General features: G+C 40.6%; 1 protein-coding gene across 1 annotated transcript in view; it reads left to right on the top strand.

Annotated features, from left to right (window-relative positions):
- The first annotated feature begins 529 nt into the window (after positions 1–529).
- LOC119210233 (fibrillin-2-like) overlaps positions 530–17507 on the top strand; it is a 41340-nt gene continuing 24362 nt past the window's right edge. The window contains exons 1-24 of the mRNA XM_062558477.1: positions 530–549; positions 2181–2316; positions 2472–2625; positions 3509–3617; positions 3928–4063; positions 4237–4387; positions 4659–4718; positions 5208–5297; positions 7168–7276; positions 7667–7802; positions 7963–8116; positions 10519–10627; positions 11498–11633; positions 11818–11968; positions 12300–12408; positions 12717–12852; positions 13020–13173; positions 13692–13800; positions 14270–14405; positions 14589–14739; positions 14971–15030; positions 15203–15292; positions 16791–16899; positions 17324–17459. Of these exons, the coding sequence (XP_062414461.1) occupies positions 530–549; positions 2181–2316; positions 2472–2625; positions 3509–3617; positions 3928–4063; positions 4237–4387; positions 4659–4718; positions 5208–5297; positions 7168–7276; positions 7667–7802; positions 7963–8116; positions 10519–10627; positions 11498–11633; positions 11818–11968; positions 12300–12408; positions 12717–12852; positions 13020–13173; positions 13692–13800; positions 14270–14405; positions 14589–14739; positions 14971–15030; positions 15203–15292; positions 16791–16899; positions 17324–17459 (2841 nt within the window). The remainder of the gene's footprint in view (positions 550–2180; positions 2317–2471; positions 2626–3508; positions 3618–3927; positions 4064–4236; positions 4388–4658; positions 4719–5207; positions 5298–7167; positions 7277–7666; positions 7803–7962; positions 8117–10518; positions 10628–11497; positions 11634–11817; positions 11969–12299; positions 12409–12716; positions 12853–13019; positions 13174–13691; positions 13801–14269; positions 14406–14588; positions 14740–14970; positions 15031–15202; positions 15293–16790; positions 16900–17323; positions 17460–17507) is intronic.

Below are 17507 nucleotides of genomic sequence, written 5' to 3'. Positions count from 1 at the left end.
CCTCACAGCACATCCAGCTGGTCAACCTCCGATTCCCCGAGAAGGAGGGCACGAGGAACACTTGTAAGAAGGGAGGACTCCCTCAACCGTGAAATAAAGAGGACACTTTCTGTTTGTGCTTTGGAGCTGCAGAATGACTGAAGGCCTTATATGTTTGACTGAATTTGAGAAGAATAAAGCTAACTATTTATGATAATGGCACAACACAGGCAGCTTTCACAATACACTCCCCCCACTTGGGTACCTCTACACTAAATGTCTCTCTCTTTTTGTTGGTCAACCTTCTGCACCCGGCTGAAGGTCTTGTCCCAACTGTGTGATGAACTTCTGGCTGTGAGTTGAGAGGATCGGGAAGATAATCTTCTCTAACATCTCAACCATAGTAAGATGTTAGTCAGCCTCTAAAGTATGACATTAAAGGCATTAAAGTAACCTTTCACTAATAACTTTTGGCGGGTGTGGTCAGACGAGCTGCCGTTTGGTGTTTGTTATAAATGTGTGTTGGTACGTTGATGTTCAAAAGCAGTACATGGACCAGGTGGAGTTCAGGTGAGGGGGACAATCGGGGTCAGGGGCTGTATGGGGTCTGTAACTGTCCCTAGGTTATAATGTGACACAAGAGGCTAATAAATCCCTGCTAGTGGGGTTTAGTTAACTGGGGTGGCTTGGCCCATCAAGCCTTTGGACATTGTGTTGTGTCTTGTAGCTTTTGTCGCTTAGCTGGCTCCTAGTGAAAAATTCCAACACGTTGGTAAGGACAGAGAAGCAAAAACAGTTGATATGAGATAAGAAGAAACGTGTCTTGTTGATGTAAATGGAAGGTCATAATCTCAACAATGTTTTATCAAAAAATAGCCTTGGTTTCAGGACAAGAATTCTTTAGATATTACGGTTAGCACTCACAGATAATTTGGAGACATGATGGTTACCTAATGTTCTTTAATGTGTTTCTTTGCCCTTCTGCAGCATGACCACTTTTGCATACGAAAATTTAGCCTTAGTCTCTCCAGACTGACATGGCTCCACAACCGGACACTGAATAAGGGACATCCCTTTTCTCATCAAACATCTTCGTTTCCTCTCTCCTCGCAGGGTGCAGGAAAACCCGGACCCATGGGATGTACCAACGGCAGCTCCGCCCTCACCGCACTACTATCTCATCCCCACATGTCTCCAAGGCCTCCTTCTGTTGCTTTGACTAAACAGTTCTCCTTCTTGAAGAGACATTATAACACACAACGTCCACTGCTGATGTTCAGCTGCTTATCATCTCGCTAATTTAGAATAGTTTAGAAAGCATCTAAAAGTCAGTGTAATGCCACGGTGGACAATACTTTTGTTTTCCCTATGCAGAGTTCTGAATGGCCAAGGTAAGTCGCACTGCTAAATTCTGGGATTGCTGAATTTGTGAGATACTGCTTGGTTATATCAAAGAATACTGTCTGTCTATCATAGAATGTGACTCTATAAACTCACCGCTAAATTATGTCATTGAAATGTGGATTTTTTTTAAACGCCTTTAATACTGTATCCATGTTGGGGACATATTGAATCCTCCTGTGAGATACTGCTTAGTAATATTGTTCAATACTGTCATTCGATCCAAGAGTGTAAGCCCATTTGAATTACATTTTATTCAGTCACTGGCATGTGGGGGCAGCCACATTATTTATCCATCTTGCGTGTTCTGTGTATTTAATCCTCAGAGATTGAGCTTTCTCCTGTACAGAGGTGCTGTCAGGATGGAAGGCATCTGGCCCTTGCAGGACAACACTGTATAGCCACCCCACCCATCTCATCTTCCAACACCTGCAAGTAAGAAACACCTGATTTCACAAAGAAGGGGATTTAAGAATGCAACCCCGGGACCAAAGATAACATTGGACTTAAATAAGTGTTTGCAATTTCCTCTGTGAGCCAAAAGATTGCCACTAAATAATTTGGAAATGTATTAGTGTTGTTTTCTTAGATGTATCTTTTATCGTCATTTTGAACATCGTGTACATGCAGTCAAGCAGGAAAGGCATTTTACCTGGACTTGACCGAGGGGACTAGATAATGTGCTGTTGGATAAAGCAGTTTGTGTAAAGCAATATACTCAGCAAAAAAATGATCTCCTCCATCCGTTCTTGTTCCAGTTTCTCTTCTGATTGAGCTGAATGTCTGCCGTGTACTTACAGCATCACCAAGGAGCAGTGCTGCTCAGCAGCAGCAAGAGACGGACTCTGTGACAAAGGCATCAAGATGGCCGTGTGGCAAGGGGCCTGTGAGACGCCGTTCTTCCAAGGAAAACCTTGGGAAATCCAAATCTCTAAGGTTATCTTCTCTTTAATGCAAATTTCTTCAATCTATTGCCATTTATTCTTGTATTTACAAACAAGACTACTACTACTACTGAACTAGTGTTTCTGACAATTTAACAATCGGCTGCATCTTTTCCTGTTTCCCCCTCCCTGTTTTGACCTTTTCAGATGTGCTGTGACTGCTGTGCACTCGGCCTTATAACAGCGAGCCAGGGTTCCAGCTGCAACTTCCAGGGTTTGTTGCTGCTGGAAACGTGTTTGCAAACAGCCAAAGCCTGCTGTGATAAAAGTTCAACAGCAGCAAACAAACCGACTGAAAATGGTAATATTCACAAACTATGTTTTGCTTTTGGTCTCAAGTGATTTAATTAGCTTCAATGTTTTATCTAGACAAAGTTGGCTGCTGGATGGTTGTGACGATGAAAACAACCAGTATAATCGTTCTTTTCATAAGTGATACCTTAATACCAGAAGAAAAAATATAAGACATGAATTGAAACAATCTGTGCATCAGTAGGATGAAAAATCTCATTTTGACCATTCATTCATTTCTAAAAAATAGGATGCAGAGGATCCAGACCAAAATCAAAAGATTTACCTATTTTATCAGCTACAGATTTCATGAAGGTTCTAGATTTGGGCGCTCATGACTTTTTATTTGAATGCCGACATTTATAACTACAGTATTGCAATAAAAATTATGAAAACTGGTGGACTTAAATTTCATTAACCTAAAAACAGAACGTTTGGACACTAAGATGTGATACGCCATACCCTTGAATAAAAAAAAAATGACAACATAAAGAAATTCCCAAGAGATGTTGACTCATATCGCAGAAGAAGTCCAGGAGGTCCTGGAGGTTTATAAGGAACACAAGTTAATAAGGAATATATACTTATTACAATAATTCTATTATAATAATAATAATAGGCGTGCGGTCTTCTGCTTAAATTCCTAACATATCTAAATGCAGAATTTGAGTCTTTGTTAGAGGTTTTAACAACTTTAATACACTATTCAATTTAGTTGTATATATATATATATATATATATATTTGTGAGATACTAATTGGTAATGTTGTCTAATACTGTCTCTCTATCTGAGAGTGGTGAGCCTGACTGAAGTTAATCTGATTCACTCAATGGTACTTGGTTTCAGCCATGTTCTTCACCCATCATCCCTCTGCTGTTGTTTTAATCCTCAGAGGTTGAGCTTCGTGTCACACAAAGGTGCTGTGAGGATGGGAGAGATCGGGCCCTTTTAGGACAATACTGTACAACCCTATCCTTCTTCTCACCATCCTACACTTGCAGGTAACCGACGTCTGGTTGCACTAAGAAAGGGGACTTAAGAATAAGAACCAGTGATCAATGTTGGGCAGTACAGAAGGAATCCAGAAGTCTTTGTGTTCTTCCATCAAAAAAAAAGTGGACTCTTTAAATGAGCGTGACATTGTCATATTTCAAATGTGTGTGTCTTGTAAACTAGCAATTTCAACTGTATGTTTCATCCATCTGGCTACAAAAAGTGTTTTGCCACATGCTCTTTATTCAGCTGAGTCCTCACTAAGCAGGGGACGCAGTTTCTCTTCTGGAGAGCTAAATGTCTGCTCTCTACTTACAGTATCACCAAGGGGCAGTGCTGTTCAGCAGCAGTTGGAGAATGGTTCTGCAACAATGGCATTAAGATGGCGAAGGAGAAAGGAACCTGTCAGAGACTTTTTTCCAAAGCAGAACACTGGGAAACCCAAATGTCTAAGGTTATCTCTTCCTGAATGTCTAAATCATTCTTGTGTCTCTTCTTATGTCTCTTCTTTCTTGTGCGCAGAGTAATAAATCAACAGTGTCTTTGGCATAAACACTTTGGTGATAAGATCCCTTCCTTTTCAGCTGCATCTCTTCTGCTGTCTCACCCTCCCTGTCTCCTGTTCAGATGTGCTGTGACTGCTGTTTGCTCGGCCTGATGACAGCAAGCCAGAATTCCATCTGTGATTTTGAGGGTTTGTTACTTGGGAGACAGTGTTTGGACACAGCTAAAGCCTGCTGTGAAAAATACACAGCAGTAATCAAACCGACTACAAATGGTAAGAGATGTAAACAATGTTGTGCTTTCAGTCTTTGGTGTCTTTATTGGCTCCACTATGTCTTATTTAGACAGAATAACTTCTGTCTGTGTCTGTGAAACTCAAAATGATCAGCATTCTCTGCCATTTGCACACAATAAGACATTTAAAGCAAAAGTAACCCTAACCTAAGTAGCTTTTTGGAGTTGCAATGTGTGATGAGGTGCTGAAGTGTTTTACCCCATGCTTGCTATGCAGGGGATTTCATTGTAATGAGACATTTTCTCCACAGCACCAGTGACAGAAAGCCTTAATTTCATCTTGTTTGAGGATAACGTCGACCTCTGTAGAGGTTTGTCACCTTCATTTTTTTTTTATAAAAAAGGTTAAAAGGTTCTTGCAAAAATAATAAAGTTCCCTTTACCCACTTTGAATGTTAGCATGCTTAAATATAACATGAGCTCACATGGTTAACATGGTAAACAACTTACCTTCTAAAAGGAATGTTAGCAAGGAGCAACATTAGCATACGCTTTGCTTTCCAATACGTCTTGTTTTAGATGGCAGGGACCGTGTTTGGTTATTAACTTGTATGAGACTAAATTAATAATATCAACAGATTTATTAATGTCAAGATTGTGCATAAGTAATACTAATAACGGGGCATCACCCTGAGACCAAGGACCAATAACCAAACAATATATTGGGTCTCATAATTGATGTTCGTTTTAGACACCAGCCTCTTGTTGGCGTTGCATCAGCCAGTGAAATGATTCCTCTGATGTAGGACTCACACCGTATACATTAATGTCTCCTTCCCGTGTGTCTCTGCTGCTTTTAGACTTAAACTGCTCCCAGTTGTGTAAAGGGAATGGTACCTGTGCGTGTCTTGCTGGTTATGAACTGCAAAGCGATGGAGTGAATTGTCAAGGTGAGTAATAGAAATAAAAGTGTAGTTGTAATAGCATACTTCTTAACAAGTTGTTATGGATGGCAATGTCAGTGTACTGTTTGACACCCTTGATTGAAATATCAAAATAACATTTTGGTGTTTTTTTGTGAAATTTTACATTAAGGATGGAACGTTATCACTTTATTTTTCATTTAGTGCCGGTAGGAATAATATTGGTTCAGTACTTTGACAAACCTGCAAAACTAAAACAGTTCCCTTTACCCACTGTACTTGTTAACCTGCTAACATTCTAAACTCACATGGTGGACATCTTGCCTTCCAATATGTCTTGTTTTGCAAGGCAAGGAGCGTGTTTGGTTATTAGCTTGTAAGAAACTAAATTATTAATATCAACATAATTATTAATGTCAACAAGATCCCTCACAAGTAATAATAATAACCAAGCACCAGCCTCGGATCATGTACCAAAAACCAAACCATATATTAAGTCTCATGATTGATGTTTACTCAATATGTCCACAGTCATATTACATTCCGCAATAAGCAATAGGCAACAGGTAAAGGTTTTAAGTTTGACTACAGATAATGTATAACAGCTGTTATACCACTACACCTGCACAAAGTAATCACAGAAAACTGCTCTTTAAAACGTAACACAAATGTATTACTTTCCAAAAATACTGATCAGGTGAAATTTACAACAATTAGTGTACAATGACAAATCTGATCTCTAAACAGCCACAAACATTCACGTGGAAAGAAAGAGACAATCTGTGTGTGAGAGAGAGTTTGAGTGTGTGAAATAGACGGAGCCTCAAAGCCACAGAAGACCTCTAATTGCCTTGTTTATCAGTGTTGGGAAAGTTCGCTTTCTACATTAACTAGTTCAAAGTTCAGTTCACACATTTTAAAATGAACTAGTTCAGTTCATAGTTCAAACTTCAAAATATTTGAACTAAGTTCACAGTTCTAAAAAATGAACTAGTTGAGTTCTTTTTTTCCATATGTTGCTGCAAGCTATTATTTTATCAGTTTTAACACTGAAGCTATGCATCAGATATAATCTTCATATCCAATTTTGAATCCTTATCCAACCAGGGTTACATTAGCATTGAGGGGACAGCATTTCCCCTTTGTTGCTTTAATGTTGCTGTCCATTCACTCCACACTAGCAGCAGCTGCAGCGTTCACCCTATATATGAATCCATATTTGTAATAACAACAGATTAAAACACAATTACACGGTAGTTACTTCACATAATTTAACACAGCCAGCACCTGGAAATATGCAAAATAAAACGTGACAGGAATGTTTAGCACTGGTTTTCATGATCTTAGGCCAGAGCACAGTGACCCTCGGGGTATCCATTGGCCTTGTCCAATTAGACCTCAGTGCTTTCTCTCTTGCTGAGTTTCACCGATGGTTAAAAACAGAGTACATTCCAAATATTTGTCATTTCCTCGCTCCTGTTGGTGAATTGAGACATTGCAATTCCTCTGTAAATATTTAGTCCTCTTGGAAACTAAAGACACATAGCATCCACTACTGCCATTAGGAGAATGATTCCCCCAGTAACTTGTAATAGCACATTTGAAAGCTCTTTCCTTTATACAGATAGACAATTTAAAACTGCTAAATTCTGTCAGTGAAATGCAGATTTTGAGAGTTTATGAATAGTTTGAACAACTTTTAACACCTTTAATACAGTATCCATAGTGGGGACACATTGAATCCTCCTGTGAGATACTGCTTGGTAATATTGTCTGTTACTGCCCTTTTATCTGACAGAGAGTGAACCCAATTGAATTAAATCTTATTCAGTCACTAGCACGTTGGGGCAGCCACATTATTCATCCATCTTGTCTCTTCGTTGTATTTAATCCTCAGAGATTGAGCTTTCTACTGTACAGAGGTGCTGTCGGGATGGAAGGGATCTGGCCCTTGCAGGACAACACTGTACAGCCACCCTGCCCATCTCATCTTCCAACACCTGCAAGTAAGAAACACCTGATTTCAAAAAACAGGAGACAAACAGTAAAGGCATGTTGCCTGGCCTTGACTGGGGGGGATGAGATTATGTGCATTTGGAACAAGCAAATCAGTTTATGTGAAGCTGTATACAGAGCTGGAGGAGTGTGTCTGGTGAAAGTGCTCTACTGTAAAGGTGGTCCGGGTTATTTAATATGCACAATAATTTCTTCAGTGTCCTCCTCTCTTCCACCTTTTACACACTGTTTGTGGTGTAGCCAGCCATCTTTTAAGGAACAGGGTAGGTTTTATTTATAAGAAAAATAACAATGTTATTGTAAAAGAGTTAAGAATTACTTTTACTTACAGTCTGCAGTTTCTCTTCTGATTGAGCTGCATCTCTGCCGTGTACTTACAGCATCACCAAGGAGCAGTGCTGCTCAGCAGCAGCAAGAGACGGACTCTGTGACAAAGGCATCAAGATGGCCGAGTGGCAAGGGGCCTGTGAGACTCCGTTCTTCCAAGGAAAACCCTGGGAAATCCAAATCTCTAAGGTTATCTTCTCTTTAATGTCCATATCTTCAACCTTCATTCTTGTACGCATAAACAAGACAATTAATGAACTAGTGTTTCTGACGATATCACATTAGAGATAGGATTCCTTCTGTTTTGGCTGCATCTCTTCCTGTTTCATCCTCCCTATCTCCTGTTCAGACGTGCTGTGACTGCTGTATCCTTGGCCTGATGACAGCGAGCCAAAGTTCCAGCTGCAACTTTCAGGGTTTGTTGCTGCTGGAAACATGTTTGTACACAGCCAGAGCCTGCTGTGAAAAAAGTTCAACAGCAGAAAATATACCAACTGAAAATGGTAGGGTATACAAACTGTGTTCTTCTTTCAGTCTTTAGTGTCTTGATTATCTTAACTATGCTTTAAAGGATTTACCTGTCAGATTTTATGAAGGTTCTTCTGTTAAATTTGGGAGCTCATGGCTCTTTATTTGAATGCCAACATTTATAACTGCAGTATTGCTCAATAGAAATAATAAACATTGAAGAAACCTGGTGGACTGAAATGACCTTAACCAAAAAACAGGCCGTGTGGATACTGAGATGCCATTCGTTGTACCCCCTGAATTAAAAACAAATTCAAACATAAATTCCCAAGGGATGTTTACCTGTGTGACAGTCATCAGGTTTCCAGTCGGTCTTTCTGGTGCTCCCAAAGCTTTCCTAGACATTTTCACTCATGCAGTAGTTCTCTCCAACACTTGGAGTTTTCTCCTTTGGTGACCGGCCCTGTCTAAGAGTACTTTATTTGAAAGGGTTAGCTCTGATTGTATTAGCCCTGTGAGCCAAATCATGACACTGTGGGATTTATTCCGGTAAAATGAGACAATTCTCAGAAGGAGTTTGTTACATCAATCCAGGCAGCTTAACAGTTGATAAGAGACATCAACCCCGTAAACTGGACAAATGTTCTTCATATGTCAGTTATGGAACAGAGCCCTAACAGAGATGCAGAAAGACTGTTAAATTGTTTTTAATATCATAAAATTGTTTGATATTTTTTCATTGTGGGTGACATGGTGGTTAACACTGTTGCCTCACCGCAAAAAGGTCCTGGGGGTTTGATCCCACCCTGTTTCCCTTCTGTGTGGAGTTTGCATCTTCTCCCTGTGTCTAGTTGATTCTTTCCGGGTAGCCGTCCTCCTCCCACTGTCCAAACACATGCTCTGGGGTTTAGGTCAATTGGTGAGTCGGAATTTCCCGTAGGTGTCGAGGAACAGGAGACAAGAGAGACTCAAGCACAGACTTTATAAAACAAAACATTAAGTGATTAAAATTAAAAATGTTAATTACATTCTAAAAATGAACTAATTAAGCTCACATTTGAAAATGTATTAATCTCGATTAATGGCAATTAATGTTGTTGTATCAATGTTGTTTTTAATGAATTTTTGTTTTTCTTATAAAGATTAAATCTTAAAATGAATGAGTAATCACTTTAGAAAGCATGTATTTTAGTCACAAAACTACACACATTTGATCATCATGGAAGGCAGAATGTTCATCTAGCGACTCTTCCTGCTGTCCTGGTGCAATTTGCTCTGAACTCTCCATAATTTAACGGCTGTGTTTGAAGTCCCAACAATCTCCCCACATTTAGCCAGAACTTTTTCAAACCAAGGTCTTTTAGGGACACAGTGGTGGTCCTCTGCAGAGAATTTACGGCTGTGTGCCGCCTAGGGTTCGATTTTGAGATGGAAGTAGCCTTGCAGCTAGCTTAGCATAGCAACGAGCTTAGCATAGCGGAAGTGAACAAACGTCCGTTATCCATGTGAAAATATTGTGTTGCATTAATCTTGGCCACATTAAATGCATAGATTAAATAATTTATGTTCATAGCCCTAGAAATAACCAAATGCTTTGGGGCAAACAGGGACCAGGACAACACAACAGACAAAAGACTTACCAAAAATGACTAACAAATAGACAAAGAGAAAAGGGACAGACATGGTTTAAATACATTGGGCAGGTGCAGGTGGTTGGACACATTAGGAAACATTTAGGGACAAAGCAGACAATCACAAAAAAACACAAGGCTACTGAAGTTAACCCAGAGACACAAGAGGAAACTACAAAATAAAACAGGACATGAAACCACATCGTTACAAGTGTGTGAATGTGAGAGGGAATGGTTGTACCCCGTTTTTCCCCCAATGTTAGATAATAGACTGACTGAGTTTTGCATTCTATGACTCATACATGAAAAAAACACCTCAAATTTGAGGCCTTATTCTCCTCTCCTCCTCCACTCTGCCAGAGATGTTCCCCTTCTTCAAGGAAAGCTTTAGCAGAGGAGACACATACACAAACACACATCATCCATTGCTGACGTTTAGCAGCCAATCCTCCCGGTAATTTAGAATAATTTAGACATTTAGATGATCGGAGAGATCAGATCTGAAAGTGCCTTTGCTCTGTGGACTTTATAAAGGGTTCTGCATGCACATGGAAGTCATACTGCTACATTTTTATATATAAATGCAGAATTTGAGTCTTTACTGGTGGCTTTTAAAAACTTTAGTAGACTACTCTGTTTAGTTAGTATATATATCTTTACCAAGATGCTAATTGGTAATGTTGTCTAATACTGTCTGTCTATCTGAGAGTGTGAGCCTGACTGAAGTTAATCTTATTCACCCAATGGTACTTGGTTTCAGCCATGTTCTTCACCCATCATCCCTCTGCTGTTGTTTTAATCCTCAGAGGTTGAGCTTCGTGTCACACAAAGGTGCTGTAAGGATGGGAGAGATCGGGCCCTTTTAGGACAACACTGTACAACCCTATCCTTCTTCTCCTCGTCCTTCACTTGCAGGTAACCGACATCTGGTTGCACAAAGAAAAAGAACTTAAGAAAGGGCAACAGTGGCGCATGGAGTAGCGTGGTGCGCTGGGATCCATAAGCTTGCCGTTTAGATTCCTGGCCTGCGTCATGTATTATGTCGAAGTGTACCAGAGCAAGACACATAACCCCTAATTGCTCCCCAGGCAAAATGTAAGCCATGGGTTAAAATGCAATGTAAGTGTCAGGGCTGGCGGGTGCAGACAGAGGCAGGACTCAGATGCAGAGTTCGAGGTGAAAAGTAACTTTTTAATGAATCAAAAATCCAAGAAATCAGAAAACCGTCAAGGGAAAAAGCCAAAGACACGACGCTCGGGCATTCAGACACCAACAACATGTAATGACGCGACAAGGGACAAGAGATTGACATGGCTTAAATACACAGGGGAGGTAAAGATGATTGGACACAGGTAGGAACAATCATCGACACAGCAAACAATCACCGGGGGAAGACAGGACAAGTACAGGAAGTAAAGTTACCCCAGGGACACGAGAGACATGACACTAAAAAATAAAACAAGACATGGACCCAAACCGTGACATTAAGTTGCTTTGGATTAAAGTATCAGTTAAATGACATGTAATGTACAGAATAAGACCAACAAGAAATGCAATTTCTTTGTGTTCTTTTATCAAAATCAAAAACTGATTGGACTCTTTAAATGAGTGTGTAAAATGTTGATTTTTCAAATGTGTGTGTCTTGTAAGCTATCAATGTCAACTATGTTTCATCCATCTGGCTACAACATGTAATGACACATGTTCCTTATTCATCTGAGTCCTCACTAAGCAGGGGATGCAGTTTCATTTCTGGAGAGCTAAATGTCTGCTCTCTACGTACAGTATCACTAAGGAGCAGTGCTGTTCAGCAGCAGTTGGAGAATGGTTCTGCAAAAACGGCACTGAGCTGGCCAAGGAGAAAGGCACCTGTCATGGACTCTTACCCAAAGGAGAGCCCTGGGAAACCCAAATAGCTAAGGTTATCTCTTCTTGAATGTTTATGTTGGCAGCCTTCAGACCTCATTCATTTACTCCAAAAGAAAGCAAGACAACAAATAAATCAACAGCTACAGTGTTTCTGACAATATCACATCAGCAATACGATTAACTTCACTTTCAGCTGCATCCTTTCTGCTGTCTCACCCTCCCTGTCTCCTGTTCAGATGTGCTGTGACTGCTGTTTGCTCGGCCTGATGACAGCAAGCCAGAATTCCAGCTGTGATTTCCAGGGTTTGTTACCTGGGAGACAGTGTTTGGACACAGCTAAAGCCTGCTGTGAGAAATACACAGCAGTAATCAAACCGACTACAAATGGTAAGAGATGTAAACAATGTTGTGCTTTCAGTCTTTGGTGTCTTGATTGGCTCCATTATGTCTGTTATGATTCTGTTATCTAGACAGAATGACTTCTATCTGTGAAACTCAAAACGATCAGCATTCTCTTCCATTTGCATACAATAAGACATTTAAAACAAAAGTAACCTTAACCAAAATAGCTTTTTGGAGTTCCAATGTGTGATGAGGTGCTGAAGTTTTTTTATCTGAGAGTGTGAGCCAGATTAAGTTAAATCTTATTCAGTCACTAGCATGTGGGGCCAGCCATGCTATTCATCCATCTCGCTTCTTCGTTGTATTTAATCCTCAGAGATTGAGCTTTCTCCTGTACAGAGGTGCTGTCGGGATGGAAGGGATCTGGCCCTTGCAGGACAACACTGTACAGCCACCCCACCCATCTCATCTTCCAACACCTGCAAGTAAGAATTACCTGATTTCACAAATCAGGGGACAAACAGTAAAGGCATGTTGCCTGGCCTTGACTGGGGGGAATGAGATTATCTGCATTTACACACTGTTTGTGGTAGAGCCAGAGATTGTTTGGGAAAATATTGCAGAGGAACGTTTAGGAAATGGAGACATTTTGCTTATTCAGGAGATATTTAACATGTTATTATGAAAGAATTAAGAATAGGTTGCTATGTAACTATTTTAAGTTACAGCCAGATAAACACAAAGTCTGCAGTTTCTCTTCTTATTGAGCTGAATGTCTGCCGTGTACTTACAGCATCACCAAGGAGCAGTGCTGCTCAGCAGCAGCAAGAGACGGACTCTGTGACAAAGGCATCAAGATGGCCGAGTGGCAAGGGGCCTGTGAGACGCCGTTCTTCCAAGGAAAACCCTGGGAAATCCAAATCTCTAAGGTTATCTTCTCTTTAATGTCCATATCTTCAATCTATTGCAATTCATTCTTGTATTTACAAACAAGAAAACCACTGAACTAGTGTTTCTGACGATATCACATTGTAGGTAGGACTCCTTCTTTTTTGGTGGCATCTCTTCCTGTTTCATCCTCTCTATCTCTGTTCAGACGTGCTGTGACTGCTGTATGCTCGGCCTGATGACAGCGAGCAGAAGTTCCAGCTGCAACTTCCAGGGTTTGTTGCTGCTGGAAACGTGTTTGTTCACAGCCAGAGCCTGCTGTGAAAAACGTTCAAAAGAAGAAAACAAACCAACTGAAAATGGTACGAATACAGTGTTTTGCTGTCAGTCTTTCCTGTCTTGCTTAGCTTCACTATTCTTTATTCATAGAGAATGAATACTGTATGACTGTGACAATAAAAACAACCAGTATACTTATCTATTTATTTTTAAAAAATAGGCTGCACAGTATCTCGACCAAAGTCAAATGATTTACTTTTCTTATCAACTATAGACTTCATGAAGGCTCGTTGGGAGCTCATGACTATTAATTTGGTTTGCGAGATCTATAACTTCGGTATTAAAAAAATAGAAAATAAAAAACATCATCTGAGCTGATTCATCAGGTTTCCAGTCGTTCCCTCCAGAGACCCAAGCGTTTTTAAACACACTTTACATACACTAGTTTTCTCCAACATCTAAAGTTCTCTTCTTTAGTAACCAGTTCTGTCTAAGGGTACCTTATTCAAAGAGGGTACAGCAGATTTTATTAGTATCCATTGAACTTGCGGGCAGCCATTCTGTTTATCCATCATGCCTCTGCTGTGTGTTTACTCCACAGAGGTTGAGCTCCGGGCTGTACAGAGTTGCTGTCAGGATGGAAGGGATCGGGCCTATATAGGACAACGCTGTTCAACCCTCTCCTCCTTCTCCTCCTCATACAGTTGCAGGTAACCATCTGGTTAAACAAAGAACAGGGTCTTAGAATGCCACCTAGGGACCAAATATGTTGCAGTACAGAGGGAATGCACCAGTTTTAAATACCTAAAGTAGCTATGAATGGTATGTAATGTTGCAAGTAGACATGCAGGTATGAAATCATTCAGTTGACAGTTGGACTGTATCTTCCTCTTATTATGAGCTTTTCAACGAGGAGAAACTATTTATTAAAAGGTTTTTAAAGATAAAAAAGTATTAAAAATATTTAGTCTTCGGGGCTTTATCTCCATCCTGCCGTGGGATTATTCATGATCGGATAAGGCTTTTTCCCCTTGGAGGCCACACTGGCAGTGGTGATCAATAAAGTTGCTGCAATCCTATGATGAGCAGGACTTGGTTGGAGGTTTCTTTGGTGATGCAGGGTCACGTCTGGTGCAAGCTGAGATGACATGCTGCTAAATGTCTGCTCTTTACTTACAGTATCACCAGAGAGCAGTGCTGTTCAGCAGCAGTTGGAGAATGGTTCTGCAAAAACGGCACTGAGCTGGCCAAGGAGAAAGGCACCTGTCATGGACTCTTACCCAAAGGAGAGCCCTGGGAAACCCAAATAGCTAAGGTTATCTCATCCTGAATGTTTCTGTTGGCAGCCTTCAGACGTCACTCATTTACTCCAAAAAAAAGCAAGACAACAAATAAATCAACAGCTACAGCGTTTCTGACAATATCACATCAGCAATCAGTTAACTTCACTTTCAGCTGCATCCTTTCTGCTGTCTCACCCTCCCTGTCTCCTGTTCAGATGTGCTGTGACTGCTGTTTGCTCGGCCTGATGACAGCAAGCCAGAATTCCAGCTGTGATTTCCAGGGTTTGTTACCTGGGAGACAGTGTTTGGACACAGCTAAAGCCTGCTGTGAAAAATACACAGCAGTAATCAAACCGACTACAAATGGTAAGAGATGTAAACAATGTTGTGCTTTTTAGACAGAGTGACTTCTGTCTGTCTGTGAAACCCGAAACGTTGAGCATTCTCTGCCATTTGCACGCGGTGGGGTATTTAAAGCAAAAGTAATCTTAAGCAAACTAGCTTTTTTGTGTTCCAATGTGTAATGAGGTGCTGAAGTGTTTTACCCTATGCTTGCTATTCAGGGAATTTCATTTTATTGAAGCATTTTCTCCACAGCACCAGTGACAGGAAGCCTTAATTTCACCTTGTCTCCTGATAAAGTGGACTCCTGTAGAGGTTTGTCACCTTTGTTTCATTATGTGATCTCTATGGTTTTAAGAAATGCTTTAATAGGTTTAGACACCAGCCTCTTGTTGGCGTTGCATCAGCCAGTGAAATGATTCCTCTGATGTAGGACTCACACTGTATACATTAATGTCTCCTTCCCGTGTGTCTCTGCTGCTTTTAGACTTAAACTGCTCCCAGTTGTGTAAAGGGAATGGTACCTGTGCGTGCCTTGCTGGTTATGAACTGCAAAGCGATGGAGTGAATTGTCAAGGTGAGTAATGTAAATAAAAGTGTAGTTATATTAGCATACTTTATATTAGTAATTATTTTTTGTGATCAACATTTTTTTTTAATGGATTTTCAGATATGCATTGAAAATCAACCATCCAGTATCATCACTATACATACACATATACACACATGCCCATACGTAGACATAAATTCACACCCACTTGAACATATAAACAAAATAAGGACAGAATAGTAAAACAAAAAAACAAGAGAAAATAATAGTAACTCGAGTATACTTGCCCGAAACAATTTCTTTTTAATTAGGCCTTCTCAGAGTTAATCAAGTGGGTCTCTTGTATGAAAGCCACGTCAGCTTGTTTGGATTTCAGGTATAGCAGACATTTTTTCCTTTTGTAGGATTATGTAGCCAATTTACATTCCATGCCATTATTCTTAGACCACTTGCTATTTTTTAACCGTGTGGTTTTACTTTCTTTACTAAAAGGTGCCACCCAGTTGAATTTTCAAAACATACAATACACCCAAAACAAGACCCTACTCTCGCCCCACTCCTGTTCTCACACAGAAGAGTTTCCCCACTAAAAACGGACCATGAGGCACACTGAAGAGGTCACCATCAGACCCCCCACCCCCACCTCCCCCTCCCCTCCAGACCCATTAGAGAGCTATTCTCTCCTTGCAGCGTTGTACGTTCTAGCTTTTTCAAAGGCTGTTTCTCTAACTCACAATACTACTCCTGCACTCTTATATTGCATGTTGTGATAATTACTAAGTTTGGGAGGTGAAGAAAAACATAAACCAGAGCAAGGAGCCAAGATACAGGTATCCTGTAGTCGCAAACCCAAGGACGAGATGCCCTAAACCGCTAGAGGGCTTGACTTCATCTACTCACTGTTAAACGCTTCACCTTAGAGTTGTAGAAAAATTAGATAAAAAGTTTATATCATATATAAACAGCGACTCAAATCCTGCAGCTGTTGCTGGCATTCGGTGCCTGAGTTCAGGTATAAACTTGTAGTTCATTCCGCTTCGATGCCTCCTCTTTCTCAAGAAAGTCCATTGCCTCTCGATGATCCTCAAACCTTAATCTTTCTCCTCTCCATATGAAGCATAGTTCTGCTGGATATACCAGCGTAAAGCGCACATCCATCAGGTGCAGCCGTCACTTTGCTGAACTTTCTTCCTTGGGTTGTTGTAGTCTCTTTTGCTGTGGAAGTAGACTGACAGATGATCCTGATGTGATCAGTGCTGCCGTTGTCAGAAACTAGAGACACACACAAACAATCCACTACTGCTGTTAAGCCACGGATTCCCTCAGTAAATTATATTAACAGCGACAGACTATCGAAGAGGACATTTTGAATCCTCCTGTGAGATACTGCTTGGTAATATTGTTTGTTACTGCCCTTTTATCTGAGAGTGTGAGCCCAATTAAGTCAAATTTTATTCAGTCACTAGCATATGGGGGCAGCCACGCTATTCATCCATCTTGCCTCTTCTTTGTATTTAATTCTCAGAGATTGAGCTTTCTCCTGTACAGAGGTGCTGTCGGGATGGAAGGGATCTGGCCCTTACAGGACAACACTGTACAGCCACCCCTCCCATCTCATCTTCCAACACCTGCAAGTAAGAAACACCTGATTTTACAAAACAGGGGACAAACCGTAAAGGCATGTTGCCTGGCCTTGACTGGGGGGCGGGGGGGGGGTGAGATTATGTGCATTTGGAACAAGCAGTTCAGTTTGTGTGAAGCAAATTACGGAGCTGGAGGAGTGTGTCTGGGTTATTTAATATGGAGGATCATTTCTCCATTGTCCTCCTCTCCTCCACCATTTACACACTGTTTGTGGTGTAGTCAGCAAATTTTGGGGAAAACCAGAGGAACGTTTGGGAGAGAGAGACTTTTTGCTTATTCAGGAGATATTTAACAATGTTATTATGAAATAATTAAGAATAGGTTGCTATGTAACTGATTTAAGTTACAGCCAGTTAAACACAAAGTCTGCAGTTTTTCTTCTGATTGAGCTGCATCTCTGCCGTGTACTTACAGCATCACCAAGGAGCAGTGCTGCTCAGCAGCAGCAAGAGACGGACTCTGTGACAAAGGCATCAAGATGGCCGAGTGGCAAGGGGCCTGTGAGACGCCGTTCTTCCAAGGAAAACCCTGGGAAATCCAAATCTCTAAGGTTATCTTCTCTTTAATGTCCATATCTTCAATCTATTGCAATTCATTC

The sequence above is a fragment of the Pungitius pungitius genome, chromosome 2 (assembly GCF_949316345.1).
Source record: "Pungitius pungitius chromosome 2, fPunPun2.1, whole genome shotgun sequence".
NCBI lineage: Eukaryota > Metazoa > Chordata > Actinopteri > Perciformes > Gasterosteidae > Pungitius > Pungitius pungitius.
Note: the sequence above shows the minus strand (reverse complement) of the source record. Positions and strands in the feature narration are given on the sequence as shown.